At 23.1% G+C, this 27,739-nt stretch overlaps 1 protein-coding gene across 2 annotated transcripts; it reads left to right on the plus strand.

The window, feature by feature from the left end:
* The first annotated feature begins 41 nt into the window (after positions 1–41).
* LOC122500555 (AP2-associated protein kinase 1) lies at positions 42–27,619 on the plus strand. 2 transcript variants are annotated; one of them, XM_043609549.1, is made up of 13 exons: positions 42–427; positions 3,620–3,735; positions 3,972–4,105; positions 5,579–5,690; positions 5,899–6,102; positions 6,261–6,364; positions 6,444–6,576; positions 12,664–13,285; positions 15,676–16,012; positions 16,125–16,254; positions 17,211–17,460; positions 18,919–18,966; positions 25,527–27,619. In XM_043609549.1, exons 1-13 carry the CDS (start codon positions 313–315, stop codon positions 27,248–27,250), a joined length of 4,029 nt encoding a protein of 1,342 aa, XP_043465484.1. In that variant the 5' UTR covers positions 42–312; the 3' UTR covers positions 27,251–27,619. The 2 variants fall into 2 exon arrangements, with proteins under 2 accessions (XP_043465484.1, XP_043465475.1); XM_043609540.1 differs by having other exon boundaries at positions 16,125–16,263; positions 25,527–27,618.
* The last annotated feature ends 120 nt before the right edge of the window (positions 27,620–27,739 follow it).

Genomic DNA, 27,739 nt, shown 5'->3' on the forward strand with positions numbered 1-27,739 from the left:
TGAATTTTCGCAAATTGACGCATGCGCATTTAAAATCATTTCAGTTTGCGCAGCCCTGAAAATGTCGGCTGGCTGATATACGTTTTCTGTTATCATGATAAAATTGATTTCTCTTGGTTGTATTTAAACGCAGTTACTAACCATCGTGAATTATATTCTAACTGAGACGTGGATATTTTGTGCACCGATCCGACTCTATATTGAATCGATCGGTTATATTAGGAACCATAAAAAGTATATTTGATTAATCGGGCGACAAGACCTTAATGTCAAGCCACTTTGGTATTGGGAGGGCCGAGGACGTGTGCCAAAATGAAGAAACTATTCTCAAAAATCGACAACACGTCGAAAGAGCCCAGCGGTTATTTGGGAAAAGTGTTCGTTGTCGGACGACATACAGTGACCGTCGAGGAAGTTCTTGCAGAAGGTACAGTGTAATTGTAAAATTTATCTTATTCTTTTCTTTTTTTTTTGCACCCGCTTGCCCCCCCGGTCACCTTCGTCCATCTTTGATCCTGGATGATATTTTTCCGTTATAAGTTATATTATTATTTATATATTAAAAATATCAAACCCCTTCGATCTTTTCCCCCTGATCAACCCTTTCTCTAAATTCCCTTTTTTCTACTTCTCGATTTTAATTCAGTAATTTTTGAATTCTGACTTTTTCATTTTGTTGGATTGGTTGGATTTGATTTTTATTATTGCAAAAAAAATTTTTTCTCTTAAAAGTTATCTTTTGTAGGTTATCTTCCCCTTTTTTCGATTTATTTTAATTAATAGTTCTTGGGGGATGTTATCATTTTTAGCTTCGATCAATTTAAAGAATTTATTATTGCGCATATTTTAAGTTGGCCATTTAATCGATAAATTGCGTTGAAAAAAAATAAAATTCGATCTAATTTAAAAATGAATAATTTACTAAATATAATAAAAATCTCATTGCAAATAAAGGAAAATTAAATTAATGAAAATTTTTCTATTTTATCGAGCATGGAATTCAGAAACAGTGCGGAATTTTGAAATTAAATTTTTATCATATTTTATTTATTTACGAATAACCTTGTTGACAGATTTTTTTTTCTATCGTAAAAAGAAAAAAATAGGTAATTATTTTCGTCCGTGATTTTTAAATCGTATTTTCTGACTCATTTCGTAAAAAGTGTTTACTTGGAGAAAAAAAATAATTATTTTCGGCTACAAACAAAAAAAGAGATGATTAATTTTTTTTTCTCGAACATTGTGTCGACAGTTCTTATTGTTTTGATTCTATTATATGAAAATTTAAGTCGAATGTATAATACATGATGATAATAAATAGAGAGAAGTCAGTAAAGTGACTCATGACGCAAAACTAACAGACTTCAGTTAAAATTAAGAAGTTATTCTTTTTAATCTAAAAAAATGTATAACACTTTAAGAAGAAACAAATTCACTGCGATATTTATCTTTATAATTTGTATCAATTTTATTATTCTTCTTATCGTACATTATCTGACACAATTTATTTAACAAGGTAACAAGTATTTTTACTGTTTAGTCTTTCTTGGAAAAACGAATTTTCTCTTTTTATTCTCTCTTTTTTGTTTGTAGAGAAAAGATAGTTGAACAAATCGATATATTACTTAATATCAATTCTTTAGAGTGATAACAAATCATCGTAATTTATCTCTTTGAGATAACAATAACAAATGCTTTTAATAATTACATCGTTATTTGATCATTTTAAGCTGAATATAAAATGTAATAATATCAATATTTAATTATTAATGAAATCGTGTTTTGAAGTTGTCTACAAATCGTGTCACGTTTGCAACATAAAATCCAAAAATCAGGGTTGGGAACTAAGAGTTGCGTAATTATACGTAAATGACTTTTTTTAGATTTTCACGTTTTTGAACTACCCCCCCTCCCCCTTTATTAAAAGGAATGCATTTTGTGTAAAGCTAGTAAACGTTAATTAAAAGATTATTGTCATTAACTAATTAGCTATTAAGCTATGTTAAAATTACTTTACAACACTGGGTAATTTGCAGGTGGTTTTCTATTGGTTCAACTCTGTTTACAGTGCCGATTTACAGACAACTTCAAGTTGCTGTTTCTATTCGTTTAACCGTTAAAAATTGTCAACAAAAAAATATTTGTTTATTAAAAGGCGTTTATTAATTGTAAAACTAGATCAATTTTAGGTAAAATAATATTAAAAGCAATAGGTATAAATAGTATAAATATTTAAATATATATTTTACTTAAAAACAAAAAGCAAAAAAACTATTATCTGTAAACAGTATTTTTTAATAATTTAAGGTTATGTTCGCCATTAAAAAGTATTTTGAACATAAAATTATAATAACTTTAGGTGTGATTTATCATTTAATGGCACGTTTGATCGTGAATATTCTAAATAAGATGCGATACATCGGCTATTAATTATTTCAGTTTCCATAGTAATGAAATATTGATCACTTATATTAAATTGATTTTCTCGACGACATTCATTCATTCGTGAAATAATTAGAAAGTTCATCTAAATAGACAGAAAAGTAAAATTTAATTTAGAGAAGAGAAAAATTTCTCGGTGAAAGGTGTTCCTTTTACTTATTTTATTTATAAATATGCCTACTTTGTTATTTAAAGTGCGAATATTATTTTTTTGGAAAAATGTTTACTCTCCGCTTAGTAACAAAATCAATATTTCAAGGGAGCGGAAGATAAAATGGAAAAATAAAACTTGTCATAAAAAAAATTTTTATTTTTCAATTTAATAATTAACTTTTTTTGACATTAACATATTTAGGTTATTTTACTCTTTAATTGTTATTTTTGTTATTCTTTTTTAATTATTATAATTATTTCTATTTCACTATTATTGTTTTCGTTTATTGGATTATCAAGTATAAAATAGATCCTGTAATCAGAATTATTGTAAATTATGATTAATTATCTACTTGTAACTAATGGATTAAATTATTTATCAATATTTATTAATTATTAGTTAATAAATTGTCTTAAATTGTTTATTAATAGAATTAAAAACAATTATAATTACTGTCAATTAAAATTAATTATTTACCTTTTTGTAATTGATTAATTATCTTATTTATTAATTATTAATTAATAGTCATAAATTTTTTATTATTAGAATTAAAAACAATTAGAATTATTGTCGATTAAAATTAATTCATTATCTGCTTGCAATTAATTTACTAACTTATTTATTAATTTATTAGTTAATAAATAGACTTAAAATTTTTCATAAAATAAAAATCAAAAACCATCAGAATTGTAGTAAATAATGAAGTTAATTAATTTAATCGATTAACGTAATGAAAACACAATTTTAAGTGACAAAATTAATTGAAAAAATTAATTTTTAATGCCTTTTTTCATTTACTAATTAAAAATGTCTATTTTTTTCTCTGAATGAATTACAAACCAAGGACGAACTTGATTACGACATCGTTTTAATGCGCTTCGGAATTGTTTTAATATCAAATTAAATATTATTTTAAAGTGGAAAAAGAGAAAATTGCTTTTTGTTTCCTTTTGTTTTGAATAGATGATGAAATTTTCGAACGAATTATTTATTTTCTTTAATGAAAAAAAATTGATTTTTCAGGTGGATTCGCCGTAGTCTTCCTAGTCAAATCTTCAGGTGGTCGATATGCCCTTAAACGTATGTATGTCAACAATGAACATGATCTCAATGTTTGCAAGAGAGAGATACAAATCGCGGTAAGTAATTTTCGTATGAATATTTATTTTATAAATAAAAATTAACTAAAAAAAAAATTGAAAATCAATTTTTTTAGTTGAAAGTTAACTAGCAAAAATATTTAAAAAAAGGAATGATTGCATACTTTGTCTTTTGAAATGTTAACGATAGAAAGAAATTGTAAATTTTCAATTAAAAATATTATTTATTATTTATTAATTTCTTTGGAGGTTAATATTTTTTTGTTTTAATACAGAGTAACCTGAGTGGTCACAAGAACATTATAGGATATGTGGACAGCAGTATTAGTCACACAGGGGGTGGAGTTCACGAACTTCTGCTCCTTATGCCGTTTTGCAAATCTCAAGTTCTTCAAATGATGAATAGCAGGTTCAGTGACTACATTTTGAAATAGAATTAAAAGAAAAAATACTATTTTCAATTAATTAGTGCTTTTTTTAAGCTTTTGTTTCAAATAAATTCACGTATGCATTGCTTTTTTATTTCCTAACTTTTTTTAAAAATTTTTCTTTTTAAATATTTTCAATTCTAAAATTAATGTATTGAAAATCATTGAATTTTTGGAAAGAAACTTATCAAAAAATTTCAACAGAATAATTGAATTCCTTCGAAGAATTTTTTTATTTATGAAAATAATTTAAAGAATTTCTTTGAATTTTTTTAAAATAATGGGGTTTTTTTTAAATAATTTTAATTAACAATTTTGAAAGCAATTGAATTTTATTAAAATTGTATTAAAAATAATTGAATTTCACAGAATATTTTGATGATTAAAAATTTATTAATTATAATTTGAGGAAATAAATTAATTTCGTGTAAATATTTGAAAATAATTAAATTCTTTAAAGTAATTCTATTAAAATTGTTTTAAAAAGTATTGAATTTCTGCAAAAGATTTTACTACCTATTTATAAAAATAATTGAATTATAGCGAAGAATTTTACTATTTTTATAAATAATTAAAATGTTTCGAAGAATTTATTAAAATTTTAGGAAATAATTGAATTGCTTTGCAGAATTTTATAGAAATATTTGAAAATAATTAAAAATTCTTTCGAGAAATTCAATTAAATTTGTTTAGAAAATAATTGAATTTCTGTAAAGAATTTTATTAAAATTAAGAATATTCAAAATAATAGAATTCATCAGAAGAATTTTATTATTTTTTGAAAATAATTGAATTTTTAAAAAATTTTTGACGAATATATTTAAAATTTGCATTGAAAGTAATTTATTTCTCATATAGATTTTTTTTTGAATATTTTGAGAATAATTAAATTATTTTTAGAGAATTTAAAATTCTTGTTAAAATTGAATTTTATGTAAATTTTTGAAAATAATTAAATTTTTTCGTGTAATTTTATTTAAATTGAATTAAAAATTGGATAATTTAATTCCTGCAAAGAATTTAAGTATTTATAAAAATAGATTAATTGTTTCAATAAATTTATTAAAATTTTAGAAAATAATTGAATTCTTTCGTGAAATTTTACTAGAATTTTATTAAAAATAATGGAATTTTTATAAAAAATTTTACTATTTATAAAAATAACTGAATTCTTGCGAAGAATTATTAAAAAATTTCTGAAAATATAAACAATAATAATTACTTTTGTACTAAATAAGTTAATTTTTCAAATTTTGGTTATGAAATTATTTAATAATTAAAAATTTTGTAATTTGCATAACAATAATAAATTGAATATCACTTTTCGCGCGTAACATTTTCTAGTAATTAGAATAAAGCAAAACGTAAATAAACAGATAATAGAATTTTTATTTTTAAATTCGTTTTCTTTGTTCATTGAATTTAAAAAATTTTTGTTTAAAAATTTGTTTCAGATTACAAACTGGATTCACTGAACCAGAAGTGCTTCAAATATTTTGTGATGTTTGTGAAGCTGTCTCTCGTTTACATCATTGTCAAACGCCTATTGTTCATAGAGATCTTAAGGTCAGTTTCATAAAAAAAATTATGGTCTTAAAATATTATTTACATTTTATTATTTTTTTTTACTTAAATTTTATTTGTGTTCAATAATTATTACTTGTAATATTTATTATATAAATAAAATTTAAGTTGAATGTTTAAAAATGTTGAATCTGAAATTATTACAAAAATTGGAGAATAAATGTTAATAATCAATATAATTAACCTCCAGGTGGAAAATATACTATTAGCAGAAACGGGAAATTATGTTTTGTGTGATTTTGGTTCGGCCACGGGAAAAACTCTGAATCCAAATGTTCAAGGAGCTTCGACTGTCGAGGAGGAAATTAAAAAATACACGACTCTTAGTTATCGAGCCCCAGAAATGGTGGATATGTATTGTGGAAAAGCAATTACTACCAAAGCAGATATTTGGGTAAATAAAAAACAATTTTGCACATTTTTCTTCTTTAAATCATTAAATTCATTTTTGTTAATAATTTTACTTTATTTAAACTTTTTTAAAGTAATTGTTAAAAAAAATCTCTATTTTAATTCTTTTTTTTCAAAATATTTTCAATTTTTTTTTTCAAGGCACTCGGCTGTTTACTTTATAAGCTGTGCTTTTTTACACTACCATTTGGAGAAAGTACACTTGCCATACAATCTGGAAATTTTTCTATTCCCGATAATTCAAGGTTTGTAGATTGTCTTATTTTTTCCCTCTAGTTATGAGAAAAAAAATTTGCAGAAAAAAAAGGAGAAAAATATTTTTAGGTATAGCCGAGGACTTCACTCGTTAATTCGCTATATGCTTGAACCTGATCCAGATTTACGACCTGATATCTATCAAGTTTCAGTTATTGCCTTTCAACTTCAAGGCAAAGAATGTCCAGTACAAAATTTACATGTAAGTAATTTTATTTTTCTTTAAAAATTCCCTTTTTGCTTTTAGATTTAATATTTTCCTTTCGATTAATAAATTGAAAGGCAATTTTTATTTTCAATTAACATTATACATAATCGAGATATAAACTTTTCTTTTTATTCTTTAGTTTTTTTTCTTTTCTTTATTTAAAAACAATGATTAGTTTTTTAAAGTAATCTTTTTTCTTTTTAGAAAAAAAAAGAAAAGGGAAAATTAATTTCTGTATAGAGAATAATTTTTAATTATATAAATTAGGAAGGCAAATTAATTTTAGTAAATTATGAATAAAGCAAGAAACAATACTGTTATTAAGTATTCTTTTGAGTACCTAAAGCAGTTAGCTGCGCTTCTTTAATTTTTATGTATACTTCATTAAGATCTGAATGACGGTTGCCATTAAAAATCAATATTATAAATACTAACGCTGACAGGTGACAATAGCCAGAGTATTTCTGACCTTCTCTCTTTCTTTTGTATTCGTGTTTATACAGATTCACAGTTGCGTGCAAGTGACGTGACATTCATCATTTCTTTCAATGCAAAAAAAAAAAGAGAAAGAAACAATGAAAACTTTAACACATTGAATATTATTATCACTGTCAATTTATTTTGTCCTCCCTTTTAAAATTTTTCCAATTCAGAAATAAAAACAATTCTTTACTCGTCTCTCTTTCATAAAGAATACATTTTTAGGCAAATATTTAAAGAAATCAAAATTTCGAACTCAAATTTAAATAAGTTAAGCAAGATTTAATATAAGTTTAATTTTATTTTCATTTCATTTTGTTTCACTGTATTACAGATTTAAAATTTAAAGAATTCACTTATTAAGTACAAAATATTAAATATTCTTGCTTATTTTTATTTAAAAATTTTAATAAAATTTTTCGCAAGAATTTCAATATTTTCATAAATAATAAAATGTTTCGGAGGAATTCAATTATTTTCAATACAATTTTAATAAAAATTTCCCGAAAGAATACAATTATTTAAAAAAAAATATTAATTAAAATCAATTATTTTCAAGAATTTTAACATAAATTCAATTATTTTCAACAATTTTGATGAAATTCTTTTAAAAAAATCATTATTTTCAAAATTTTTAATAAAATTCCTTCAAAACATTCAATTATTTCCAAAAATTATATATAATAATCGTCGTGATTCCAGATTTCCGAATCTCTGTCCACACTTGAAGTTAGTTATAGTTATTCTTTTGTTTTTTATACGTTTTAAGGCTGTGTCTACAACAGAAAAAATAATGTGTAGAAAATTGTGTAATGTATAGTGTAATTGACCCTGACAGTTGGCAGTGCTAAAAACAATACACATTACACTACAAATTACACATTTTTCTACACATTATTTTTTTCTATTGTAGACGCAGCCTTATAGAAAATAGAAATATACATATACATATACATACATTATAATAATCGTAAGTTTCCTTTCCGTTAGCAAATTATCTGCATTCATTTGTTTATTTTGAAAATTTAATTTTGTGGGTTAAGTATTGGCATTTTTTATATATTTTTTAATGTCAAACTTTTTAATGTGGAAAATACTTTACTTATTAAATTGTCTCGACTCTTTGGTAAAAAATCTAAAATTATCGAAAATTATCAAAAATTCAAAAATCCGAATTTCTTAAAATTCAACATTTTTTCCTCTCTTTTATAGAATTTAGCTTCGTTATTTTTGTGCTTTTGGAAAATACTTTACTTATTTAATAGTCTCGACTCTTTGGTAAAAAATCAAAAATTCGAAAAAATTCAAAAATCCGATTTTCTTAAAATTCAACATTTTTTCCTCTCTTTTATGGGATTTAGCTTCATTATTTTCGTGCTTTTGGAAAACACTTTACTTATTAAATTGTCTCGACTCTTTAGTAAAAAATCTAAAATTATCAAAAATTCGAAAAAATTCAAAAATCCGATTTTCTTAAAATTCAACATTTTTTCCTCTCTTTTATGGGATTTAGCTTCATTATTTACGTGCTTTTGGAAAATACTTTACTTATTAAATTGTCTCGACTCTTTAGTAAAAAATCTAAAATTATCAAAAATTCGAAAAAATTCAAAAATCCGATTTTATTAAAATTCAACATTTTTTCTTCTCTTTTATGGGATTTTGCTTCATTATTTTTGTTCTTTTGGAAAATACTTTACTTATTTAATAGTCTCGACTCTTTGCTAAAAAATCTGAAATTATCGAAAATTATCAAAAATTCAAAAATCCGATTTTCTTAAAATTCAACATTTTTTCTTCTCTTTTACGGGATTTAGCTTCATTATTTTTGTGCTTTTGGAAAATACTTTACTTATTAAATTGTCTCGACTCTTTGGTAAAAAATCTAAAATTATCAAAAATTCGAAAAAATTCAAAAATCCGATTTTCTTAAAATTCAACATTTTTTCCTCTCTTTTATAGGATTTAGCTTCATTATTTTTGTGCTTTTGGAAAATACTTTACTTATTTAATAGTCTCGACTCTTTAGTAAAAAATCTAAAATTATCGATAATTATCAAAAATTCAAAAATTCGATTTTCTTAAAATTCAACATTTTTTCTTCTCTTTTATGGGATTTAGCTTCATTATTTTTGTGCTTTTGGAAAATACTTTACTTATTAGATTGTCTCGACTCTTTGGTAAAATCTAAAATTATCAAAAATTCGAAAAAATTCAAAAATCCGTTTTTCTTAAAATTCAACATTTTTTCTTCTCTTTTACGGGATTTAGCTTCATTATTTTTTTGCTTTTGGAAAATACTTTACTTATTAAATTGTCTCGACTCTTTGGTGAAAAATCTAAAATTATCAAAAATTCGAAAAATTTCAAAAATCCGTTTTTCTTAAAATTCAACATTTTTTCTTCTTTTTTACGGGATTTAGCTTCATTATTTTTGTGCTCTTGGAAAATACTTTACTTATTAAATAGTCTCGACTCTTTGGTAAAAAATCTAAAATTATCAAAAATTCGAAAAATTTCAAAAATCCGTTTTTCTTAAAATTCAACATTTTTTCTTCTTTTTTATGGGATTTAGCTTCATTATTTTTGTGCTTCTGGAAAATACTTTACTTATTAAATTGTCTCGACTCTTTGGTAAAAAATCTAAAATTATCAAAAATTCGAAGAAATTCAAAAATCCGATTTTCTTAAAATTTAACATTTATTCTTCTCTTTTACGGGATTTAGCTTCATTATTTTTGTGCTTTTGGAAAATACTTTACTTATTAAATTGTCTCGACTCTTTGGTAAAAAATCTAAAATTATCGAAAATTATCAAAAATTCAAAAATCCGAATTTCTTAAAATTCAACATTTTTTCCTCTCTTTTATAGGATTTAGCTTCATTATTTTTGTGCTTTTGGAAAATGCTTTACTTATTAAATTGTCTCCACTCTTTGGTAAAAAATCTAAAATTATCAAAAATTCGAAAAATTTCAAAAATCCGTTTTTCTTAAAATTCAACATTTTTTCTTCTTTTTTATGGGATTTAGCTTCATTATTTTTGTGCTTCTGGAAAATACTTTACTTATTAAATTGTCTCCACTCTTTAGTAAAAAATCTAAAATTATCAAAAATTCGAAAAAATTCAAAAATCCGATTTTCTTAAAATTCAACATTTATTCTTCTCTTTTACGGGATTTAGCTTCATTATTTTTGTGCTTTTGGAAAATACTTTACTTATTAAATTGTCTCGACTCTTTGGTAAAAAATCTAAAATTATCAAAAATTCGAAAAAATTCAAAAATTTGATTTTCTTAAAATTCAACATTTTTTCTTCTCTTTTATGGGATTTAGCTTCATTATTTTTGTGCTTTTGGAAAATACTTTACTTATTAAATTGTCTCGACTCTGTGGTAAAAAATCTAAAATTATCAAAAATTCGAAAAAATTCAAAAATCCGATTTTCTTAAAATTCAACATTTTTTCTTCTCTTTTATGGGATTTAGCTTCATTTTTTTTGTGCTTTTGGAAAATACTTTACTTATTAAATTGTCTCGACTCTTTGGAAAAAAATAAAAAATTATTAAAAATTATCAAAAATCCGAAAAATTTAATTTCTTAAAATTCAACATTTTTTTTCTCTTTTATACCATTTAGCTTTATTATTATTTGAATTTTTATTCAAGAAAAAAAATGGAAAACTGAAAAAATTTAGAATTTTTTAAAAATTACAGGCCTTTTCCATGATTTCCCTGATTTCCAGAAGCCTTTTAAAAATTCCATACCATTTCCATGATTTCCATGATTTCCAGATTTTGTAGGAACCCTGCTTTTGTCTGACTTTCTTCTAAATTATCGAATTCAGTGATTTCTGGGGTGAATTTGGTTAAGTTGTAAAATGATTAATTTCCATTTGAATTCGTTTTTTTTTTGAATGTAGAAAATCTGATGTTAATTTAATTCTTTTTTCGTTATGCACGGCAAAAAATATTTAGCTGGATGAACTACAGATTTCACTTTGGTAGCGAAATTATTTAGTGCTTCAATTAATACTTTCGTTATTCTAGAGAAACTTATCGCTATTTCAAGTAAAACTTTTTTCAGTGTGTAATAACTATTATTTCTTTAAAAAGTATTTAATTTAAAATGGCTTTATAAAATAAGCAATGCAAAAGATGACCCAGATACTAATTGTAATTGTTCTAGCCATAGTTTAAGTCTAGTAATGTAAATTCTATTTAAATTGAGACCATTGAGTGAAATTTTTTGAATTTTAGTTAGTTAAATCTCTTTGTTAGGTTATAATAATTATTTCTTTATAATTTTTTAAATTGTTTAAAATAAGCAGCCCCATACAACATTCCCGCGCGCTTGCGCGCGGATAGTTTGGCTAGTTCAGATAAAATTCTTCGAAACAATTTAATTATTTTTGTGAATTGTAAAAGCCTCGGCAATAATTGAATTATTTTCATAAATAAGAAAATTTCTTGCAAAAATAAAAATATTTACATAAATAATAAAATTCTACAAAGGAATCCAATTATTTTTAATAAAATTTCTCGAAAGAATACAATTATTTTTAAAAATATTATTTAAATTCAATTATTTTCAGAGTTTTAATAAAAATTCAATTATTTTCAACAATTCTGATAAAAAATTCTTCGTAACAATTCAATTATTTTTATAAATTGTAAATTTTTTGGCAAGAAGTCAATTATTTTTGTAAATAGTAAAATTCTTCTAAGAAATTAATTAAATTAATTTCAATACAATTTTAATAAAAATTTCTAAAAAAAAATTCAATTATATTCAAGATAATTTTAATAAAATTTCTCTAACAGGTTCAATTATTTTTAAAAATTATAATAACATTTTTTTAAACAATTCAATTGCTCTCAAAAGTTTTTAATAAAATTCTTTGTAAATTTCAATTATTTTCAAAATTTTAAATTAAAATTATTTAAAAAAATTACATTATTTTTACGAAATATAATGAAATTCTTCCCAAAAAAATGTTATTTATTTACAAAAAAATTATTAAAAAAACTTCAGTATTTTAAAGAATTTAAATATATTCAAATTTTTTTATAAATACTTCACAAAAATTCGATAATTTTCAGTACATAAAAAATTTAAGTATTTCTGAATATAATTAAATTCTTTAAATAGAATATAAATAAAACTTTTTTAAATAATTAAATCCCTTTGGAGAAATTTATTATTTCTGCAAATAAATAAATTTTTACAAAATTTAAAAAAATAATTCAATTTTTGAGAAGAATTTCATGAAAATTCTTAAATTGAATTTTATTAAAAGTTTTTAAATAATTGAACTCCTGTCAAAAATTCAATTATTTTTTAAAATAATTGAATTTTTTTGAAGAATTATTAAAAGATTTTATAAAATAATTGAAATTTTGACAGGATTTCAATTAAAAATGGAATTGAAAATAAGTGAATTCTGGATAAGAATTTTATTATTTATATGAAAATAATTGAATTTTTTTACGAAGATTTTTATTATTTATAAGTTGACTTTTTGCAAAGAATTTTATTACAATGATTATGAAAATAATTTAATTCTTCATAAAATTCAATTTTGGAAAAATGTATTTTGCAGAAAGTTTCAACGCCAACAGTGGATAGTTTGCAATCACCGCCAATGGAATCGGAATGCGTGAAACGTTCGTCATCGATAAAAATCACAAAACCAACTCTCATCACAGCAACAGTTGAAGGAACATCGGTGACGCCACGGCAACGACCAAAAGGCCAAGGCGTCACAACAGGTCCAATTAGTCTTAGTGGACAAATTGTGGCGCAAATATCCGGTCAGGGTAATCAATTACCGCCCCAGGGAAATGCTGTTTCTTATATACAAATTAATCAACAAATAACGCCAATAAATACACCACAAGCGTCATTTGTCACTGGAAATATTGTACAGCAAAATATTTCCGTTAATTCACAGCAACAAACATTACAACTGTCATCGTCATCGACTCAATTCAATCCAGTCTCACCACTTCTTGTCTCACCAAATCAAAATGTTGCAACATTTGGTCAAAATTCGGCAACACAATCATTTAATCATTCGCAGAGTCCATTGATAAGTCATTCGCCATTAACGCAACAATCACCAGTCACTGTTCAGGAGAAAAATAATACATTTTATTTTGATTCAAAACCACTTGAGACGAAGGCAAATGATGACAATCTTGAAGCTCTCTTTCCAGCGTCAGGTAAAATTGTTTCTTTTAATAATTTGTCACACTTTTCGTTTCTTTTTCTATAGTTTCTTTAAAGGAACTTTCTCTTATTTCATATTTTATTATTTTTATTTTGGTGATATAATAATATTGTTAAACAATATCAACACCGGAAAGAATTCAATTACTTTTAAAAATTATAATTACATTCTTTAAAAGAATTTAATTATTTTCAAAAATTTTAATAAAATTCTTTGCAAGAATTTAATTATTTTTATAAATATTAAAATTCTTCGGAAAAATTCAATTATTTTTACTACAATTATTAGATAGAATTCAATTATTTTTAAACATTTTTTTTAATTCCTTATATGAATTTAGTTATTTACAGTATAATTTTAATGAAATTCTTACAAAGAATTTCCATTCTTATCAATTCTATATTTTTTTTATTTTATTTTTTTATAAGTAATTAAATTCTTCCCAAGAATTTAATTATTTTTATAACTAATAAAATTCTTCGCAGTAATTAAATTATATTCTATGCTATTTTAATAAAATTTCTTCAAAACAAATTCAATTATTTCTATAAATATTAAAATTCTTCGGAAAAATTCAATTATTGTCACTAAAATTTTTTGATAGAATTCAATTATTTTCAAATAATCTTTTAAAATTCCTTAGAAAAATTCAGTTATTTCCAGTACAATTTTAAGGAAATCTTTACAAAGAATATAAATTTTCTTTAAAACAGTTGAATTTATATTTTTTTTAAATTCAATTATTTTCATAAATAAATAAATTCTTTGGAGAAATTCCATTATTTTTAATAATTAAAATAAATTTCTTTGAAAAAATTCAATTGTTTTCAAAAGGTTTGATAAAATTTTGCGAAACAATTCAATTATTTTAAAAAATTTAATAAAGTTCGTAGCAAGAATTGAATTATTTTATATAAGTTATAAAATTCTCCCAAAGAATTCAATTTTTTCACAAATAATCAAATTCTTTGGAGGAATTCAATTATTTTTAAAAATTCATAATAAAATTCCTTGAAAAAATTCAATTATTTTCAAAAATTTTAAGAAAATTTTGCGAAGCAATTCAATTATTTTTAACTTTTTCAATTATTTTACATAAGATAAAATTCTTCGGAAAAATTCAATTATTTTTACTACAATTATTAGATAGAATTCAATTATTTTTAAACATTTTTTTTATTTCTTAGATGAATTTAAGATTTAAAGTACAATTTTAATGAAATTCCTACAAACAATTTAAATTCTCTTCAATACAATTGAATTTATATTTTTATTAATTCTACAGTTTTTTTAATTTTACTTTTTTATAAGTAACAAAGTGCTTCGCAAGAATTTAATTACTTTTAGAAATAATTAAATTCTTCCCATAAATTCAATTATTTTCATAAATAATAAAATTCTTTCCATGAATTCAATTATTTTCATAAATATTTAAATTCTTTGGAAGAATTCAATTATTTTTAAAAATTGTAATAAATTTTCTTTAAAAAATTCAATTATTTTAAAAAATTTTAATAAAATTCAGCGAAGCAATTCAATTATTTTTAAAATTTTAATAAAGTCCGTCTTGAATTATTTTACTTAAGTTATAAAATTTTTCAGAAGAATTTAATAGTTTTCAAATAAAATTTTTTAGTAGAATTCAATTCGTATTTTTTAAAATTTAAATCTAATTATTTGTAAGAATTCAATTATTTTCAAAAATTTTGACAAATTTCTTTCGAAAAAGTCAAATAATTTTAATACAATTTTAACAAAATTCTTTGAAAAAAATTTTATTTTCTTCGAACCAATTAAATTATTTGCAGAAATTTTAAGGAATTTCTTTAGAAAAATTTAATTAGTTTCAGCACAATTTTTATGAAATTCCTTAAAAGAATTTAATTATCTTCAACGGTTTTTTTTTTTTTTTTGAAGAAATTCTATTCTTATTGAAAAATTTTAATAAAATTCTATGCAATAATGAAATTATTTCAGATTTAAAAATAAGAAAATTATGATGAAATTTTTGTAACCAAAAAGTCATCTTTTAAAATTAAAGAAAAATCCATTATTACTATCTGTATAAATCGGAATTAGTAAAAATTTTTAATTAAATTTCCAATTTAAATTATCATAATTTTTAATTGAAAACAATTTTTTCTAATTAATTTTCGTTATTTTTTTTATCTTTAAAGCATTCTGAATATTTTGTCTTTAACTACTTTAATAATTTTCTTTCAACACTTTGACAATTTTCTTTTACTATTTTAATAATAATTTCCTTTTTGCTATTTTAATAATTTTCTTTTACTATTTTTACATTCTACTCATTTTACATATATTTGAATTGTGAGTTTATTTTAAATTGAACTTTCCAAGAAAAAAATAATTGATTTTCAGGTTATCCGGATCCATTTAAAGACGATACTCGAACAATGCCACCGCCGGCGAAAATTCCACCGTCGGTTGCACCAAAGCCAGGAGTAACAAAAATGACCCTTGGAAATTTAACAAATTCAGGTCCAACGTCGTTAATTGGCGGTGCACAATTAACGGCAAAATTAACACCGAATAAATTAACGAATACAATGACACCTCCAATTTTACCAAAGCCAGTTTCCGTTAAAACCGAAAGTTTAAGTCAAAATATTAATTCAAGCAATTCGCCGCCTGATAGTCCAACTTTAATTTCTTCGAGGCATCGAAGAAATGTCAGTGATACAAGTGCATTCAATAAGTGAGTTAATATTTTTTTCTACCTTTCAAAAAAAAAAAAAAAAAATTGACAAAAATAAAGAAAATTAAAGAAAAATGAAGGAATTAAATTTAATTCGCTAATGTATTCGCAGAGTATTTGCTAATGAGACATCGCAATTTTTGGCTCCTTATGAGGCTTCGGTGAAACCACGTCAGGACGATCCTTTGACACCGGAGGTGCCAATTGAAATAAAGCCTGTAATTGGTGCCAGCGCTTCGCATGTACGTGTTGTAAGTAATAGAGAGCACCATTTTTTTCTGTTTCCTTTGATTAATTTACAATTGGATACTCAGTGAATTAAATTTCTTTCTCGCGAAATTTCTTTTTTCAACGAACAATATCTTTTCAAGTCAACTGAATGTTTCTTGTCTTGATTTAAAAGTTAATTTAGTAAATAGAAATATTTTCCACACGATTTAATATTAAATTAATAAAATTGTGATTACATTTTATTCTTGAAGAACTATTTTGAAATTATTACTTATAAATTATTTAATGAATAATATTACATAAAAAGTCATTGAATTTCAAAAGGTTTCGATTTGAAATTTTAGTAAATTTAAAAATTTCTAATTTTTAATACATTTAATAAGAAATTTCAACATTAAATCAAACTTGACTTCTTTTAAACAAACAAAAAATCGCACAAATTTGGAAATTTCTCACAATAATGAGAATATAACAGTGAATTCGTTTTACTTGTTTTGAAATGTTTTTTTTGAATTATGAAATTACTCTAAAAAAGAAAAATTATTCCGTTTATTTGACCATTATTGCACTGCACTTAGAATTTAGAATCATATTGTAGAATTAGTTCTTAGAAATTTAGAATCACAACTATTTATCTAAAATTCAACTAATAACTACATATTTTGTTTATTATTCAACTATTTGATTTAGATTCGATTTAAACAGATGTCAATGATTGGAACTAAAGTATTTAGTAGAAAAAACTTAATATTAATTGAATTGATTATTATAAATATAATAAATTTTAAAAATAATATAAATATTATAATAATTAATATTCAATAATAATATTAAAACTTAAATTATTTACAAAACATGAATATTATCAAAAATGTTCGATTGGTGATTATTAGAAAAATTGACGAATTAATTGAAAATTAGAGAAATATTTTCTTCATTTTTTTTCAATAAATTTGCTTATCTTCAGGGGGAGCTTTCAAGTGTCACAGGTATGGAAAGTCGTTCACTTAGTGCAGATGTATCGGCTTGGAATCCATTTGAAGATGCTCAACCATTTAGTCACCTAACAGAGGATCATATTTTTGGTGCTGAATTTGATAAAATTAGAAGAGGAAGCAATAGCAGTATCAGTGGTGTCAAAAGTCGTGAAAGTTTAGTTATGTCTTACACGGAAGTGCCCGAGGATCCTTTCGAATCGGCTCCATTCAGTTTACCTGGTGAGTAACCAAAAAAAAAGGAAAGAAAAATATAGACCGTGGTTTTCAATTTATTCTTGTTATTATGCAAATTAAAAAATTTATTATTTTAAAATATAAATTTTTAAATAATTTCATAATCAAAATTTTAAAAAATTCACTTATTAAGTACAAAATTAGTTACTATTGTTTAGATTTTCAAAAAGTTTAATATAATTCTTCGTAAGAATTCAATTATTTTTATAAATATTAAAATTCTTTGCAGGAATTCAATTAATCTAAATTAAATTAAATTAATAGAATTAAATTCTCTAAATATAATTCAGTTATTCACAAAATATTTTTAGAAAATTCTATATTGAAAATTAAATTATTTTCAATGCAATTTTTAAATATATTCGTCAAAAAAATTGAAAAAATTCAATTATTTTCAAAAAATAATAAAATTTTTCTGATCAATTCTATTATTTTGAATATATATTTAATTTTAATAAAATTCTTTACAGAAATTAAATTATTTTCGAAACAACTTTAATTGAATTTCTCGAAAGAATTTTTAATTATTTTCAAATATTTCTATAAAATTCTGCAAAACAATTCAATTATTTCCTAAGATTTGAATAAATTCAGTATTTTAATAAATTCTTCGAAACATTTCAATTATTTTGATAAAAATAGTAAAATCTTTTGCAGAAATTCAATTCTTCTTAAAACAATTTGAATAGAATTCCGCGAATGAATTTAATTATTTTCAAATATTTACATAAAATTCATTTATTTCCTAAAATGTTAATAAATTCTTCGAAACATTTCAATTATTTTTATAAATAGTAAAATCCTTTGCAGAAATTCAATTCTTTTCAAAATTATTTTAATAGAATTCCTCAAGAGAATTTGATTATTTTCAAATAATAATAATAATAATAATAAATAAATAATAATAATAATAATAATAATAAATAATAATATTTACATAAAGTTCATTTATTTATTTGTTTGCTTTTTTATTTACTTTTTTTCTTCACTTTCATTTATTTACTTATTTGTTTATTTATTTACTTATTAAATTTTTTGTTTAAATATTTAGTTACCTATTCAATTTTTTATTTGCTTATTTATCTACTTATTTATTTGTTTATTTATTTATTCACTTAGTTTTTTATCTATTAAATTTATTCAACGCATGACTACAAATTTATTTCTTTTCTTAATTTACCAATTTGTATGAAATTCATTTTAAAAATACCAAACCTTTAATTAAATATTAAACTCTTCTATCAACTTCTAATCACTATAATTATTAAAATTACGTAATAAAAAAAATAATAAATAATCAATAAATAACGAAATAAATAATAAAATAATAGAAATTGTGTAATTCTAAAAAAAATTTTTCTTCCTATTATTAATTTTTATAAATTATTTTTTCCATTTTGGTTTTGAATTATTATTTATTTAGTAACTTTCTTTCTTTTTCAGCAAGCAAAAAGAATAAACTGGGATCAAAGGCGACGGCAATTGCTGGAGGTAATGCATGAGATTTTTATTTAATTCTCTACTTTATAGAAAAAAAATACTCTTCTCTCTTTTTCTTTTGAGTTGCTAAAACGCTACAATAGTCATTTATATACATATATATATATATAAAAAAAAGAAAATTTCTGGAGACTTAATCAGGGTATTGACTAAATATTAAAAATAACTTTCGTCGCTTAACAAAGAATAATCGTAGGCTTTATGAAAGAAAAAAAAACACAAACAAGTCACAATCTAGTCCCATTAATAAAAAAATATATTTCACAAACATTTTCATTGAAATTTTTCATAAAAAAAAATTATTAATTCGTAACTAAAAACGACCAGAGGAATTTTAATTTAATTTTTTAATGTTTTAACATTTTCTTTTTAATTTTTTTTTAAATAGTGATAGTGGATATTTTGTGTAAAAATTCTTTTTCCATTCCACTTGATTAAAAAAAGACGAAAACTCAGGATTTTTAATTAATACTTTTTTTTTACTTTAATTTTGAAACTATTTTTTCATTAAAGAAAAGAACTTTTTTTCATATAGATAATTAGTTGTTTTTTTGTGTGTTATTAATGGAAGAATCAATGTAATTATTTACCAATTAATTTTATTCGAAAGTTATAATTATGTCATTTATAAATATTAATTCAAATTACATATGAAAGTCTAGTCGTTATCTTTTATATTTAAAGTGATGAAAAATATTTTACATTTCAATTTCTGTAAAATACGTGTAGAAGTTGATTTATAGAACAGTATATAATTATTTTATTTACAAGATTTGAATTTAAAAAAAGGGTTTTTTTTTTATAGAAGGAATTTTTTTAATTAAACCATTTTTTGAATTTGTTATTTTTCTATTGTTATTATTAATTAAAATAATCCAACACTTCCTTTTTGGAGAAAAGACATTTCAATATGTCGGCTAATCAAAAATGTACATAGTTTTTTTTTATTTTCTCCGTGTTATGATTTTACTTTAATTTTTAATTTTAATTTTTGAAAATCAAAATTTGATAAATAGATTTTAATTTAAAGAAATTTACAAAATATTAATTTTCTTGTATACAACAAAAATGATAAATGAAAAAAGAACAATCTTGCTAATGAAAGTTAATAGAATTTAAAATTAACAATTTTTAGAATTTAATCGCTTTTTTCTTGAGAATAAAAAAGAGAAACAATTTTGATTACTTGGAAAAAAAAAATCAAAATTTAAATAAGAACCAAAGAGTCGACATTTTGAGATTATGATAAATATGAAATTCAATTGTCTAAAATTTTAAGATAAACACCAAACTATTTTTTATTAGAGAAACAAAAAATATTCTAGAAAATACATAGTTTACAAAATAAAAAGAAGAAACAATTATAATGGGTGTTTTTTGAGAATACTTCTGTGATTATAAAGAAAAATTTTGCTCAGTTATATTTTTATGCTCAATCATCAATTCTTTTTCTATTCTATATTTAAATATATATAAAATAAATTTTATTAAAAATTAAAAAAACCAAAATTATAAGTTGTTTTCACCTTTGTAGAATGCGATAATCACATTTTTTGAAACATCGAATTTAAAATTCAATTTACAATACAGAAGACAAAAATTTCCAAAAAAAAAAAACTAATAACGATAATCAACAATTAGTAATTGTAATTACTAATTAGTTTAATGTAAAAAACAAAAATTGAAAGAATATAACTTGAAACTGACAATTACCGACGAAATAGAAAATTTTCTACTAATAGAAAATTGCATTAAAGAAACAAAAAGAATGGACGATTATTGTAAATAGTCGAAAGTTTGACTTGTAAAAATGGAATTGTTTGATGAAAAAAAAGAAAAAAAATGGAAGGAATGGTGCGATTAGATTTAATGTGAGATATAAATATATATAAATAATTAAATATAGCATATGAGATATAAATGATGGAATAATTGAATTATAAATATACAGTTAAGTGAGAAGAATGTCTTTCATAATATTCTACTCAAAAACAAAAAAAAAATACTTTTTAGTGTATATAGTTTTAACAATAATGTATAGAATATGTTTAACTGCGAAAAAGAAAAGAAGAATTTTATTCAATTGAAAATTTCAAGCTTAGCTTTTTTCTCAAACAAAAAAATACATTAATTTCGCTCAAAGCACAAAAGCCGATAACACAATCGGTTCTAGTTCGATTTTATTTTGCAAAATGAAAAAGAAAAAAAATAGATAATTATATACAAAATAAAACAATAAGCTTTCTTTCTTCATAACAAAAAAAAATCAAAGCACTCTATTTCAAAAAGACTTTTCTGCACACAATTTCTATTTAAATGAAAAACAAAAGAAAAAGAAAATCGTTAACAATTCATTCGAATTTTTTTTAATTTACAAATTTTGTAATTATTATAAATACAATAATTTTTATTATTATTATCCATTATTATTAATTCTAACATATTAATTAAAATTAATTTATTATGTTTGCTTCTCTTTTCTAATTTTTTAATTCATTTTTCTTCTTTTAATTAAAAAAAACAATTTTTAAAACAATTTTTAATTTTTTTTTAAAGTTTCAACTAGGTATAATAATTATTAATATTATTAACATTATTTGTCATTGAGTTTTTTATTGTATTTGTTTTTTTTTTCTAAGGAAAAATCAAATACAATTTTTTACTTGCAAAAATTTAAAAATCACGAAGTAATTTTTATTTTTTATTTATTTTTAATATTTTTTAGTTTTTAATATAACTATGGATTGTAATAGTAATTATAAATAATAATAATAATAATAATAATAATAATAATAATAATAAATTATTAATTTAAAAAAAATTCTAGTTAAAAAATCAATTTTTAAAACAAGTTTTAATTTTCTTAAAAAGTTGTAAATTAAAAATAATTTTTCAATGCTTTATTTTTTTATTTACTCAATGTCCGTAAATAAGTAAATTTATAGAATTTATTTAAATTTTTTTATTGTTGAATTTTATTTCTTATCTATTTTTTAAATAATTTTGTTATTTTTTATATTTTTTAAATTATTTAATTTTTTATATTTTCAAAATTGTTTTATTTTCTTCTATATTAATTTTGAAAAAAAAAATTTTCATTATACAAAAAAAAAAATATTTAAATTGTTAGAACAAATTTCTAATCTTTTCTTAGAATGAAAATTTATTTGAATTGTCAGCGAATTTCTATTTCTTATTTTTTTTCTTTCTTTTGAAATAATAAATTTAAAATGCACAGATGTGACTATAAATGTATATTATAAATAATAATGTTAGTGTAAAGAAGAAAATAGATATTAAATAATAATAATAATAATAATAATAATAATAATAATAATAATAATAATAATAATAATAATAATCGCAACAGCTGGTTAATCTGCCTTCCAGCTTGGGCGAGAAATAAAAGATCAAATATTTTTTCGTGTGTATATTCTTCTGAACTCGGGTTTAAATAACTCTTTATTATAAATATATCTATAATTGTGGTCTCCTTTCATATAATATATAAATTAATAATTGTTGATTGATGTAATTAGCATGCGAACTCCGGAAAATTGAATCTATATTTTTCATGAAAAGAAAACGAACAAAGAACAAATTATCTTCTTTCCTCAAAACAAAAAAATAATAATAATAATAATATGTGATGTGCATGGTGACTTATATATAAATTATATGATTGAAAATTTTTACGAGAATTTTTCCAAAACTGTTACTTAAAAATTGTTCTTTAATTATCGATTATTGAAGTAATAATTATTATATAATTATTAAATTATTATTTTAATTAAAAAAAATTCTTTTTCTCGAAAAGATTAAATTTAGTAATTAATTCTACTTTTGGAAATTTTTGTTTTATTTTTTTTTCGTACCAAATTTTTTTTCATAAATTTACTTAATATTTGTTATAAATTTAGTTTATTTAGTTAATTATTATTATTATTTTCATTTCTGAAAAATTCCTTTCCTTAAAAACACTAAATTTAGTAATTACAATTCTACTTTTGGAAATTTTTGTTTTATTCGTTTTTTTCGTATTCAAAATTTCAGTCATAAATTCTTTTGAAATTTGTTTTTATAAATTAAGTTAATTTAGTATTTTTATTAAAAATTCGACTGAAAATTAAGTCAGTGAATTGAAAGAAAAAAACAGAAAACTCTCGATAAATTTTAAATCATCTTGAAAGAAAAATGATTGGGTTGGTTTGTTTGCTTGTTCACATAACTCTGTAAATATTTCAATTAAAATGGCACTAATGTTAATTGGCACTTCTAATAATAATTATTAAAAAAAAGAAAAAAAAAACTGAAAAAAATTCCATCGTCTCACTGAGATAGATGTCTTCAATGACTTTAAAGCCAAAAAAAGTAAAAAAAAAAAACAAAGTCAACGAACTGTATAGAAAAAAAGGCTTTATATCTAAATAAGCGATCCTTTAAGATAAAAAAAAATTTTTTCAATTAATTCATCTGTCCACTGTCTGGAACATCCTAATGAGTTTGGGAGGCTTAAAATTTCTCATTAGTCTAATCTGCAAAAAAAACTCGAATTTTATCTATATTCCTCGTCCCGCATTGCTTCCCACCTCCGATGTCTATTAATAATTAATAATTAATCAAAAAAAAAAAATAATATTTGTTTCCGAAAATTAATATTCAATGGCGAGAGTAAAAAAAAAAACAATCAACTAATGCGATTGTCTTTGAAAAAAAAACCAGTGGACAAAGCATGCTTATTTCTTCTTAATTATTAAATCGCTGTGTAAAATATTTTAAAAAAGAAAAAAAAAAGAAAAGAAAACGAAAAGAAATATATCTGAAAAGAAAGAGATTTAACAAATGAAAAAAGTTGTTTTACAGAATAATTACGAGCAATGCCGATAATGGGTTACTTATAATTTTTCGTATAAATTGCTGTGTATAATGAATAATGTTTACAGCAATAAAACATCTATATATTAGCATAAAAAAAGTCTTGTTTTTTCTGCTCATGGACATTTAAGAAAAAAAAACGCAGAAATCCTGATTGGGAAAATTTTTCAGATTTTCGTTTTACTCATTTTTTAAAGGAAATTAAAAATTTTAATTTTAATGGAAAATTTCAATTTTAATTAAAAATTACAATTTTAATGAAAAATTTCAATTTTAATTAAAAATTACAATTTTAATAGAAAATTTCAATTTTAATTAAAAATTACAATTTTAATTTTAATTACAATTTTTTAGTTACAAAAAAGTCGACTTTTTCTTCTTCGAAAATTTGGAATTGAAAAGAATTAATTTTGTCCATTTAGAATAAATAAATAGTAATTTTGCAATGTTTTGGAAGATTTTGGATTTTTTTTTGTACAAAATTATTATTCACGAAAAAAAAAAATTAGGATTTTTTTCGACTTATTCGTCTGGTCATTTTTTCGCTTTTATGATTGAAATATTGTTTTCTATTTTTTTTATTATTTTTTTTTTATTTTTTGATTATTTTATTATTTACTCAATATAATAAATAAATAAATATTTTTTTTTTATTATTGGTTTTTTATTTCTTGTTTCTTTATTGATTTTTTTACTATCTTCCATTTACTATTTTTACTTTTTTTATTTTTATATTTTTTTAATTTATTTTTTATATTTTTTCAATTAGGTAGTTTATTACTTTTATAATTATTTTTTTATTGCTTTTAATAAACTTTTAATTAACCCTTTTATTTGTTTTTTAAAATTATTTACTCATTTATTCTATAATTTTTGAAAATATTTGTCAAAAAATGGGATTACTGCGTTTTTTAATGAAAATCCTTAATCCTCCAAAATCTGATTAGAACTGTTCCAGACTTAGGTGGTGGCGGTACTAACACAAGAGCTTATTTAAAAAAAAGCATAGATTTAACAAAAGAAGGAAAAAGAAATTGGCCTATAAAATTTATTTGAGGTGCTCGGAATTTTTATTTTTTTCAAAATTTCAATTGCGCTTTCTGTTTTTGTTTCACATTTTTACACCGAAACTGTAACAGACCTAATCAGACACCTCCTTCTCCTTCTAGGCTTAAAAAAATATTGTGTCGTTTTATTTCCAAATTTCTATTCTTGTAAATTATTCTTTTCTACTATTTAGAATTCTCTCAGTTATATTATGGTAAAAAGAAAAAAGAAAAAAATTTGCGTGGTCAATTTTTTGTGCACTGTTTCTTTTGAATGAAAGTGAAGAAAAATTATTTTTGCACATTCAGTCCGAATTCTATTACTATTCTTATTTATTGTTCTATTTTTTGGGTAAGTACTAAACGCTTTCAAAAATGTTTATCAATTCTTTAAAAAACTGGTTTCTATTTTAAAATAATTGAAAATTTTGAAATAATTTTAAATATAGTTTTCTAATTTAAAAGAATTTAAATATTGTTTTCTGATTTTAAACAATTTAAATATTGTTTTCTGACTTTAAACAATTTAAATATATTTTTCTAATTTAAAACAATTGAAATATAATTTTTTCACGTGAAATTAAAAAAAAATGTTATCGTGAGTAATGAATATTTTCTGTATTTTTCCAGGAGTGATCAATGAAGAAAGGGAGAAAATATTCACGCACTGGAGTCCGGAAGCGGAAAGCGCCGCTGGAATTGACGACGAAGCGTCGTTAATTGCAGAATCTAGTCCCGTCTCGCCACCATTTGTGAAAGCGCCAATCGAAGATCGTTCGAAATACGAAAAACTTGCTTTCAACGCCGACGAAGTGTCGAGTGACGACAGCGATAAGGAAATCGTCCAACGTAACGTTGATCGTACCAAAAAGAAGAGACGACGTATAAAGGGAGTGTTAAATCGCAGAAAAAAGGAGACCACCCAAGATTTGAATAACGCACCAATTGAATACGAATCAGACGATTCAATCGGTTCGGCATCCGATTTGAAGGCAATGAACGACGAGGATTGTAACGGCGACAATGAGGACGAGAGGGAAAAAATTGACGAAACAATATCCGAGAGTGTGAGAACGTGCGGAAGTTCCGCATATCACGCCGAATGTGAATCGGTAGCGACCCATGAGGACGATCATCGGTTAAAAAAATCGAGACGTTATCATCATCATCATCGGGAGACTTTACCGACAATCGAAGCCGATCCGATTGTCGGCCATCAATACGGAGAGAAGCCACTTTTACTCGACGACGAACTCGATCCAGAAGCGAAACCAGAGCAAATTCACGCCGATCCGTTTGTTGGTCATCAGTACAAATATCAGACAACATCGAAATTGAATGACAGTTCCTCGGATGAAAAATCGAAAGTCAAGAATGGAATCTGGAGAATTGAGGAGGACGTCTTCGCTTTGGCGCCTTTCCCAAGATCGAGTAGTTCGAGAAAAAGTAGCTGTCACAGTCCAAAAAATCCAAGTATCAACGATTCGCCACACAATTCAACGCCAATTACAAGCTCGCCGATTATTTCCACAACTCTCGTCAACATTGACGATGATGATAATGATAATTTCGATCTGGAGAATAAGGATCTATTCGGTTCATCGCCATTCACATTTAAACCAAATTCATTCAACAATATTGGCACGTACAATTATCAAGAAGAGCGACAAGAATTTTTTCCCGAGAGCTTCATCACCTCAATGTCGAAATTCGGCAGAGTTACCGTTCAATCCACATGTCCTGTCAACGATCAAAAAGATCTCTTCGGATCGATACCATTCGAGGAATTGAATATTCTGCAAGAACGTCCAAATTCACTTCCATTGTCGCAATCGCCGAATTTTGTTGACAACGCCTTGACGTCAATTCTATCGACGAGCGTGCAATCGGAACAACAATTCACACGACAAATGGAGCACGCGACACGAATTACAATCCAGGCGACGAATAGTGTTTCGAGAACGGATTTAAATTCGGATATTGTGTCGCCAATGTCGCCGGAACCATTGATGAACGACTCGCCCAAGTATAAAAAGGAGAAATTGTCGAAAACGGATAAGTCGAGATATCATTTGATTAATGAGAATCGAAATGATTGTATTAATGTTCTGCCGGCGGTGAAAATTGGACAGAAGAATAAGGGTTCGAGTTATAAGAAGACGCCGAAAGGTAAGAAAAGTCCATCTGTTGCGACGGCGGGTGTTAGTAATATGAGTTTTGAGGATTTTCCGAGTGATGAGAATAATGATGATAGACATACGAGTTCTTCGACGATTATGACGCCGTTTGAGGTGATACGCGAGCCTGAAAAGAGGTTTGGCTCGTTGAAACGGAGAAGTAATCCGTTCACTTGAGGGCACGTTAGTGGGAAACTGGATCAAGTTGTTCGGAGATACGCTGATGTTTTATCTGGAAGAAGATGTAATAAATTTCAATTTTAAGTTTTTTTTTTGTTCTTACGAATGGAAAATAGTGGAAGACTTCTTGGGGAGAAAACTCATTATTCACGAATTCGGAACATAAAAGTGGAAATCAAAATCACTTTTTATAAAAATTATTAGTTAGAATAATTCCACTATTAATAGTACGATCTTTTAAACAGAATTTTATTAGCTCAATTTATTATAAAAATTAATATATTTAGTTATTTGAAAATTCTTCCTCATAAAATTCTGTTCAATAAATACTCCAACCTATAAATTTTAGATAGAATTTTATTAGATAAAATTGTCATATAGCTGAATTTATTATAGAAATTAATATATTTAGCTATTTGAAAATATTTGCTAATAAAATTCTATTTAATAAATATTCAAACTATTAATTTTGATATAGAATTTTAT

This window comes from Leptopilina heterotoma, unplaced genomic scaffold (assembly GCF_015476425.1).
Source record: "Leptopilina heterotoma isolate Lh14 unplaced genomic scaffold, ASM1547642v1 Lhet_101, whole genome shotgun sequence".
Taxonomy (NCBI): Eukaryota; Metazoa; Arthropoda; class Insecta; order Hymenoptera; family Figitidae; genus Leptopilina; species Leptopilina heterotoma.

Bases quoted from the DNA above. Each gene is read 5' to 3' on its own strand.
- LOC122500555 (XM_043609540.1), top strand. From the start codon at position 313: ATGAAGAAACTATTCTCAAAAATCGACAACACGTCGAAAGAGCCCAGC. The intron at 428-3,619 runs GTACAGTGTAAT...TTGATTTTTCAG, and splicing joins CGAGGAAGTTCTTGCAGAAG to GTGGATTCGCCGTAGTCTTC. The intron at 5,691-5,898 runs GTCAGTTTCATA...ATTAACCTCCAG, and splicing joins TTGTTCATAGAGATCTTAAG to GTGGAAAATATACTATTAGC.